This window comes from Liolophura sinensis, chromosome 3 (genome assembly GCF_032854445.1).
Source record: "Liolophura sinensis isolate JHLJ2023 chromosome 3, CUHK_Ljap_v2, whole genome shotgun sequence".
In the NCBI taxonomy this organism is placed as follows: Eukaryota; Metazoa; Mollusca; class Polyplacophora; order Chitonida; family Chitonidae; genus Liolophura; species Liolophura sinensis.
This window is the reverse complement of record NC_088297.1, coordinates 3,519,012-3,528,821: the sequence shown is the minus strand read 5'-3', so window position 1 is coordinate 3,528,821 and position 9,810 is coordinate 3,519,012. Positions and strand designations below refer to the sequence as shown.

The following is a 9,810-nucleotide window of genomic DNA, read 5'->3' as shown; positions in this document are numbered from 1 at the left end:
CTTTCATCTGATATTTGCATCACTTTTATATTTTCCTCTCCTTTAGAAGATATGATGCCAAAACCTTAACCACATGATGGACTTACGGAGCTGCTTTGCAGCATCTAAGACAGCTTAATTCTGTCCTTGTTAAGCATGGGTCGATTTCGAACAGAGAAGACAAAAAGAGTCATAGTATTTGCCTTTTCCAGTTTTGTCACTTATTTGATTGGTGTTTTACGCCGTACTCAAGAATGTTTCACTTATACCACGGTGGCCAGCATTATGGTGGGAGGCAGAGTCCGGGGGAAACCGACGACCATCTGCAGGTTGCTGTGGACCTTCTCACGTAGGGCCTTGTCACTTAAACAGAATGCACAATTAATCATATCCCAAGATCACCCAATGTCTACTTAATAGGATCATATGAAACACAATATTAAGGATAAATCCCACGATTACACAAGTCTATCGATCCAGCAATGTGTGTGTGGTTTTTTTCACACATTATACAACGGCTTTTGACAGTGTGAAACAAAACAGGTGTAAGATATCTTCAGTAAATGCGAAGAGTTACCCACTAAATATTTTTTCCTTATCGCAATTAAACTCACGGTTGCCTCAACCACCAGTGGGCAATTCCCCCGTAATATGTATAACGACATTAAAATGTTTTCTCCCCAAAATTATTGTCTTTCTGAACAACATTTCAAATTAATAAATCGCTTCATTTCAAAGGGTTCTCTCAGTGCAAAACTGGAGTTTTTTCGTTGGGCATCGGATATTCTTCGGTGCCGTGTCATTCAGAAAAAAAAATCACCCCATACAATGAACGCTTTACTATATGCAATGCGATATCCCGATTCTCAATCCGAACTTTCTTCAGAATGATGGGAAGGGAGATTTGACTACGCTTAACCTACCTGAAACGTGCAAATCACACTGTAACGCGCATGCGTGATTTCGGCTTACATGATCTTCACCGTCTTCACCATAATGCCAAGTCCAAATCAGACATGTTCACGCTAACCTACATGTACCGGGTCTCTCTCCGTGGAAGAACACCTCAGTCTAAGGCATTTCAAATCTGCCCTGTGTCAAAATACTGTGCTCATCAAAAACACGATCAAATCAACCAGAAATAGATTCAAACGTGCATATTTGTAGTGGACAGAGCCATCAGTGATACACCCATAAAGCTGAAGACTTCCTATAGGCGAATAATCTGTTGTAAAACTGATCTTTGCCAACTGTATTCGCTGAAAACACAAGTTTAGCTGGTATGATGATATGGTCTTCTGCATATAAGCGAAACAAAGAACTGGATTCGAACTAAGCAAATACTCCAAATTAAGAAACTGTGCAGGCGTACTTATTTATATTTTTGTTAAGTGTTTTACGCCGTACTCAAAAATATTTTATTTACACTACGGCGGCCAGCATTATTGTTGGAGGAAACCGGGCATTGGGAAACACACGACCATGCGCAGGTTGTAGGAATACCTGCAGGTCTATGGGTGGAGATAACGGAGTACTCGAGATAAACTACCAACCTTTGGCAAGTTACTAATGACTTTGCCCACATGTGGCGTATAATATGCACACCATATTGGTGCTGTAAGATGAGTGGTCTGCAGTCAACTGCGCGAACTATGCACACAACTCCATGAGCCTCGTTGGCCCCTTTATCAGTGAGACCCCGATTAGTGAGAGCAGAGAAACGTAAAAATTTCCTGTTAATCAGGGTTTGAACCTCCGCCCCGTGTGTCGTAGCTTTGAAAGCCAAGCGACTTTAACCACTATCCCATGTATATACATATATAAAACTACCGGAAAGGTACACAACAAATTAATCTGTTAATTTTAACAGAAATTCTGTTGTCTGAGCGATGCTAGAATGTATTGGCCTATTGTAACAGATTATTCTGTTAACACATAACACATGTATAACACATGTGTTCTATTAATTTTACCCCTGCACAGAAAGCCTATTGTCTGAGCGATGCTAGAATGTATTGGGCTATTGTAACAGATTATTCTGTAAAACGTAACACACATATTCTATCAATTCAACATAAAAACTCTGCTATGTTGGATGTTATGTTGAATATCATCACAGTATTATGTGACAATAACAGATGCATTCTAGCATGACTCAGACAAAAGACTTTCTGTTACAATTAGTAGATTCATTTTTTTTTAGTGTACTGCATATCCATACAACACAAAACAGAAATTATGTCGAGATTGTGGAAAATAAATATTTACTGACAATTTCCTTGATCTGTTTTTTGTACATCTACATACACATACTTCTTCCACAATTTCGCAAAATCAGTATGAATATTTAGCACTACAATATACAACATACGAGTAAAAAAGAATAAATTATATATGACCACATAAAAAGTGTATTTTTAAGTCAAACAGATATGAAAGTTAGTTTATCAAAATGGATTGCACCTCGACTGACTAAAAAATTCTAATAACTTACAAAAAAAATACATGACCTTTTTTTTCCCTTAAAAATGACAGGAAATATAACCTGAAAACTTCTGACATCATCTGCATGCATTTTGCTTTTAAATATTTGTCCGAAGTTGAATTATTCAACAAAGTCTTTGATTAAATTTGTCACTGTGCTGTGGTATCACACACAACAGATAGGTTGCACGATGATTCCTTGAATTGCACATCCACACAATTGCATCCTTTCACTTAACTGCAAACCGAGATCTAAATCTGAAGTAGTTTTCGTCTGAAACATCAAACAGTGCACCTTGGTCTGAACTAATTCTCCTGTCACCTCGATTAATCCAGTACAGCTTGGTCAAACTTCAGTCTCTTTGCTTTCTACTCTTAAACCTTTAGTCTTAAACGTCAAACAGCAGTCTTCGGTCTAGATTGAAATCCACCGGTCTTCAACGCCAATCAGTACGGTCCAGACTTAAATTCACAAGTCCTAAACGCCAAACAGTAGACGCAAGTCCGCCAACGTCAGCTTACGCTTGGTACCACCAGTCCCAGTGAGAATGTCATTCGCCAACTCAGTTTTCCATTTCTGAAGCTCAGCGATTTTCTCCTCCACCGTTTCGGCGCACAGGAATTTGTGGATGACAACGTCTTTAGTCTGACCGACCCTGTAGACCCGATCGAAGGCTTGTTCCTCCAAGGCAGGATTCCAGTGCTGGTCCAACAAGAACAGGTTGCTCCCTCCGATTAAGTTCAGGCCCACGCCACCTGCCCTCAGGGACAGCAGTAACACTGTGGGTCCTGTTGGATTAGTGTTGAAATCCTCAACAGTTTCCATGCGTTTATGAGGTGGGATGTTTCCCTGGATTACGCTACAACGTATCCCTGCCTTAAGCAAGTGATGGGCAACAATTTCCAGCATTCTCGTCCACTGAGACACCACCACGCTTTTGATGGGATCTGACTTTGTGGATTTCTTCTGCACTTCCATCAGACCGTTCATCACGGCCTTGACCTTCGTGCTTACCTTCGCAATGTCGAACTGATCCAAAGATTTCTCGGATTTAGCCGATTTTTTGCCAGGTTTCTCACTGTCACCCAACATCAGGCCTCTCATCTGTTCTTCTAGAGTGAGTTCGATGCCCTCCGTCTCCAAGACATCATCCTCTATGGCCTCTTTGAGCAGGCTGAGATGACCACAGCACTGCCTCAGGCGAAGCAGGGATACGAGGATATGGGTGCCTCCTGTACCCTTCTGACCTAATACCGGGCCAGTCGACGCGCCAGGCTTGTCCATAAAAGGATTCCGACCGCCTAAGGAAGCCGGTGCCGTGTCGTTTAGATACTGGTCTCCTCCGTTCTTTTCAGCATGCCTTTTAAGATAGTCTTTGAACTTCGACTGAGACTGGGCATATACTTTATCATAGACGGATTTTTCCTCTTTGGAAAGCCGTAACTCGTGCACAATGATAGTCTTCGTCGGCAACGGAACCAAAGGTTTTCCTCCCGGTCCTTTCTGATTCTTCTCTCTCCTTAGCAAGAACGTTTTGACCAGAGTGTTTAGACGGACTTTGCCTGTCCCAGCGTTCGTGGCTACCTGTCTCTTCCACACCTGGAATTCGTCAAAGGGAGAACACCTAAGGAAGCGGAGTAAAGAGTACATGTCAATAAGGTCATTTTGGATAGGTGTCCCAGTGAGGGCCCACCTGCACCAGGCCCTAAGACGGCATACTCCTATCGCTGTCTTGCACTTATGATTCTTTATATTGTGTGCTTCATCCAAGATCACTCGCTCCCAAGCAATCTTTAACAAGTTCGGCATATTCTTTCCCTTCTTCCCTTTGAGGAAGTCCTGATCTTCGACTGGTTTTTCAGCATCTTTAGCGCTAGCATCAGATGCCACTTCTTTGCTGACTATGTTATAAGTCGTCAGGACGATGTCATTGTCCGCCAGTTTCAGGACGTTGGGTTCTCTGTTTGGGCCGTGGTACAGCAAAACTTTTTCCAGAATCCCAGGCGTGACCCTGTTTTCAATTTCTTTTTGCCACTGATGAATAAGAGAAGCTGGACATATGACGAGTGTCGCTCGCGACTTGATGATGTTTTTATCTACCTTATGTAACTGCTTGTCCTTACTCATCCAATCTCCAGACTTTCTGCCAGAAGCAGTTGCTTCCTGTTCCGGGCCTTTCAGCTCCCGCTGCTTCATCACCAGTGAAATCATCGTCAATGTTTTTCCCAGTCCCATATCATCGGCCAGAATCCCTCCCGCAGGTGTTTGGTGCTCCCGCCAAATAAGCCACGCCAGAGCTTGTCTCTGGTGTATCATCAAATTGACTTTTAAGCCTCTTGGATCCTCAACTTCAGCCGTTTCTGCGGGTCGCCTTTCCAACTGTTTATGAAGGCCTTCTATAGCGTCCTTCGTCACAGAGCCCACTTCCTTCAATCTGTCTGCAGTCATACGTCCGCCGTACAGAGTCTTCATCTGTGGATTGGCTCCATACATTTGTTGAAGAACATGATCTGGTATAGGCTCTGGTTTTTCAAGAGCGATTGTCTGCTTTTGTCCTGAAGCAGATGACATCGTTTTAAAGGATAACACCGTCTGCTTTGTGCCTTGGACAATTTGCTTAGAACCGCTATCCCCTGAGGCCCCTTTAGGCTGATGAAGCACATGAATGGTTTTGGTCTGACCAGTAGAGCCAGACGGTTGGGAAGGGTACACCGTGTAAACCTGAGGGGCTGGTGGAGCCTTTGGAGCCAGTGGGCGTACCGAAGATGCTGACGATGTGGACTTTGGATCTATTGGACGGACAATGGGCGCTGACGACGCCCTGTGGTCTTTGGGGTCCAACGGGCGTACATGAGATGCTGTACTAATCTTCAATGGGACAGGTTTTGATGCTGCTGGTACTGGAGGCGCAGGGGGCACATTGGGAGGCACAGAGCTCTTCGCTGAAGCCACGGAAGCTGCTTCTTTAGCTAGATGTGGATTGTTGACCAACTGAAGATTGAGGTACGACAGCTGTCGTTGAAGATCCTCTACCTGGTCATGAAGTCGTCTACCTTTGTCAGGAAGCGTGTTCAGATTCACAGTGCCAAGCATTTGTTTCTTTTGTTTCAGCTCTCTGGTCAGTTTTTCCTTCATGGATTGGTTTATTTCCATTGTCAGCTGAGATCTGTGACGGTCGCCACTCCCACCATGTTCACTGGTACCTGAGGTCTGCTGCTTTGAGCTGTGAGTGGCAGTGTGCCCATTCGACTGGTGCAATTTGGAGGACAGTGATGTAACTGGCGCCGTTTTCGTCAGATCTATATGAATAGAGCTTGTCAGGCTTTTAGGGGGTGCATTTACTTCAGTGTTAACAGCATTATCTTCTTCGATTAGAGTTGAGTTTGCCATAATCATTGGTGGCGTGTCGGCCAGGCCGAAGGAAGTTTCATCTAAATTGATGACTTCTGACGATGACGAAGCATGACTACCTGCCACTATTGTACTATTCGCTCCGTTATCAGGCATTCCCGTGTTACTCACTCCAGTCTGTCTACTCCCAGTTGTGATCTTTGAACCATGTTCCTGGATCCGGCTGCCATTGAGTGAGCACCTGTCGCGAGCTGCAGTTTTTTGCGAAGCTGCTGACAGTTTCCCTTCTGCGTCAGACACAGCTTTCTTCACGGACACTGATGTAATAATCACGGACTCATCAACGTTGTGCAGCTGGCTATCTCTGAGCGGGTCTATTCTCGGTATGGTGCCGATCACTGAGTACCCACACCAATTTGAGCCGCTTTCCACTCTCTCACGACACCTGTAGTAATGCCGCTTTTCCCCTGAGACTTTTCCCTCAGCGATGTACTGAAGGTCAGCGATATTGTCAGGGTGCTTCAAACAGTAACTGCTGGGAACATTTGGGGCACTTTTCACAAAGTCACACTTGTCTCTGAGAACACTACAGATGTAGAAACTCTTGCCATAGTTGGGGCCTGACTTACTTCCAGTCTTCAGCATGCATGGTGCACCATGTCTGGAGCATGACACTGACTCCATCTTCCTTGCTGCCACCTGAGACAAAAATATTCATCTGTTCATCACATTTATACTTTTCAGGTGTTCTTTTACTTTTTTCTTTAGGCATTAATTGAAAAGTTATTTTACTAAATTCAACAATTTAACTTTTAAATTGGATCTGTTGCTGCAGTTAGAAAGTCAACAAATGTTGAATGTAAATCTGGATGAATTTATTTGATCTGTGCTGAATGCAACTTAAATCCGTAATAATTACCTTGGAAATTAATAAAATAAAAGAGAAGTAAAATAATTAACAAACTGAGCTTATTACCAAAACAACTTTTTTTATCTTGGCCTTACACTCTGCAAAACAACCATCAGAGCTCAAACATGGAAAATCCACCACACAAAAGCATCAAAATAAGCAGACATTAAAGAACAAAAGTTTTACGCAATCATGTAAATACGTTTTTAAAATGTCAGAAAAATCTTGCATCTCTATCTGTTCCAGAAAATATTTTGATAAGCACCTTACACACCATATTTTCTCTTCAAATTATACAGCTGTATATGTCTCAACATGGCCAATATTCATTTTCTTAAACTTCTGCTTGCTAAAAAAGTTCCATCAGGCATAATTAAAGGAGCAAAACAGATTTATTTCTACATCTTACCATGATGACTGAAACTGCAACCGTCTAGTTTTACTAACAAGGAAATACCATAAACTTCATTTTATCTGTTTATTTGATTGCTGTTTATCAGTATTATGGGTGGAGGAAACTAAAATGCCCAGCATAAACCACCAACCTTGGGTTAGTTGCTGACAAACTTTCCCATACGTGACGTCCTTTTATGCACACCATATTGGTGGAAAAGTCCAAAGGTTAAAAGGCACAAATGATCATGCACTCATAGTAGACTGCCGATTGTCAAGAATGTGACAAATTCCTTGTCCAAGGCCAGGTTTGAACCAGCACCTCATATGTCCTAACATCTGAAAGGGAAGTGCTTCTAACCACTAGACCATTAACCGCTCCCCATGTTCTTTTAAGGGACAAGAGTGAATGAGAGCATGCTTGGGGTTCAATGTTGTACTTAACCATTTTTCAGTCATATGACGACGAAGGAGCCCTTAGAGTGTATGTAATGTGCCTCCTTGTTGCAGGACGGATTTCCAGCGCTCTTTTATCTAGTGCTGCTTCGCTGTGACAACTTACCGTAGGCAAGTAAGCCGTGCCAAAGCTTTTGGCACAAGCTGAAGTCTTGCTCTAGGATGATTGAACTTACCTGGCTGTAGCCTATTCAGATATCAACGATCCAGGGGAGACTACTCTGGTAGTTTTTCCCACAGATCTGTACCTCAGGGTTGCCTCTTTAGTCTCCAGCTTTCCTCTGAAAATTAAGGAGCAAAAATACAGCTGATATTGTATGTTTGGTTAGGGTTTAACATCTCTTTCAGCACTATTCTCATCATACAGTGTAGCACCATACAGTGTATCATTAAGTTTAGCATCATTAATGTGTACCATCATTAAAATGCACCACCATGCAGCACACCATCAATACAGTGTACCATCATTAAAATGTACCACCACACAGCCTACCATCATTAAAGTGTACCATCGTTAAAATGTGCCACCATACAGCACACATGTACCATCATTAATGTGTACCCTCATTAATGGGTACCATCGTTAAAATGTACCACCATACAGCATACATGAACCATTATTAATGTGTACCATCATTAAAATGTACCACCATACAGTATATCATTGTTAAAGTGTACCACCATACAGTGTGCCATCATTAAAGTGTATTTAGTCAGCTTTAGTCAACACAGTTCTTTATCCAGAAATTTCACAATAGCAATTACTTTTTATGTTGGATTTTTTACACAATATAACATTTTTAGCGCTTGAAAATCCATTAAAACTTACTAGAATGATCCTAATGCAGTTTATCGGGGAGTGTTTCACAGGTAATGACTATTTTCAAAATTCTTTTGAAGAATATGATGTGCAAAAGGACCACCACATTTTATCTTAACATCAAACAAATGTCTTTAACAGCACAGCAAAAATTTAACAAAAAAATTATACTGTAAAATAGAAGAACATGTGTGTCATTGGTAATTTGTTAGGTAACAAATTTTCAATTCTGCAAGATTGTGTTGATAAAAAACCATGACAAGTATAAGGCACAGCCTCTGTGGAAAGTAACTGCTACAAAGTAACTGCTACAAAGCACCTGCTACAAAGCACCTGCTACAAAGCAATGGCTACAACATAATAGTTTTATTTGATTGCTGTCATGTCACCACACAGAGATATTCCCGGTTTCCTCACACCATAGTGCTAGCCACCCTCGCATAAGTGAAATATTCTTGAGTATGGTGTAAAACTCTAATCAAATAAATAAACACAGCAATGCTAGGATTGGTGCTGAAAAACTGCAGGAATCAACAAGACATTGCATTCAAATACTAACAACTAAAAATTTTTTCTTTGATTCATGTAACCCCAAGAACATCCAGGCAAACATGAGCACAGCCGATAAAAAAACACTGGTGGACACCGACTATTGAACTGTAACAACAGAACTCACAACTAGGATGCACCTTTCTTACAAAAAAACCCTGCTCAAAATTAAAAACCAATAGTCTGCATATGCAGAGTAGTGCAATTACCATGTAACCAACAGTTCATACCTGTTTGTCAGCAACCTGCGGATGGTTGTGGGTTTCCCCCGGGCTCTGCCCTGTTTCCACCCACCATAATGCTGGCCGCCGTCGTATAAGTGAAACATTCTTGAGTACGGCGTAAAACACCAATCAAAATAAATCAAAAAATAAACAGTTCATACCACTTTAGATTCACATTCTGTGACCAAAAATTTGGGTTAAACTTTGTCAAATCAGCTGATTTCCTGCGCATTGGGCTCCTGTCATTGTTAGGAAGCTGATGATACAAAACTGAGGCTCCCTGGCCTCTTGGCAATGTGCTGCCATATTTGGCCTCATTGAAAAAAAAAAAAAATGGTTTGCTTCTCACAGAATGTACCTCAATGTCTGATCTAACTACGAAAAAACAGCCTTTTTTAAAGCAAGATAATTCTATTCTGAATGATACTAGCAACGTTTTTTGAGAGAAATAAATGCAAATTTGGAAGGGGTTTGAGAGTGTTTACCTGGCTGACTAATATAACATAACCAGCCACAACAAAGAAAAAGATCACATGGTCAGGTACTGGTAGAGCCTTTGGCAGCTGACCTCTGATGAAGGTGGGGCTAAACCTCTGATGAAGGTGGGGCTAGACCTCTGATGAAGGTGGGGCTAGACCTCTGA

At 41.8% G+C, this 9,810-nt stretch overlaps 1 protein-coding gene across 1 annotated transcript; it reads right to left on the bottom strand.

Annotated features, from left to right (window-relative positions):
• Positions 1-2,504: 2,504 nt before the first annotated feature.
• Positions 2,505-7,857, bottom strand: LOC135463866 (transcription termination factor 2-like). The gene is made up of 2 exons (XM_064741321.1): positions 7,751-7,857; positions 2,505-6,514 (listed from the first exon to the last, which is right to left on the bottom strand). The coding sequence occupies exon 2, from the start codon at positions 6,497-6,499 to the stop codon at positions 2,942-2,944; it is 3,558 nt and encodes a 1,185-aa protein (XP_064597391.1). The 5' UTR covers positions 6,500-6,514; positions 7,751-7,857; the 3' UTR covers positions 2,505-2,941.
• Between the last annotated feature and the right edge of the window lie 1,953 nt (positions 7,858-9,810).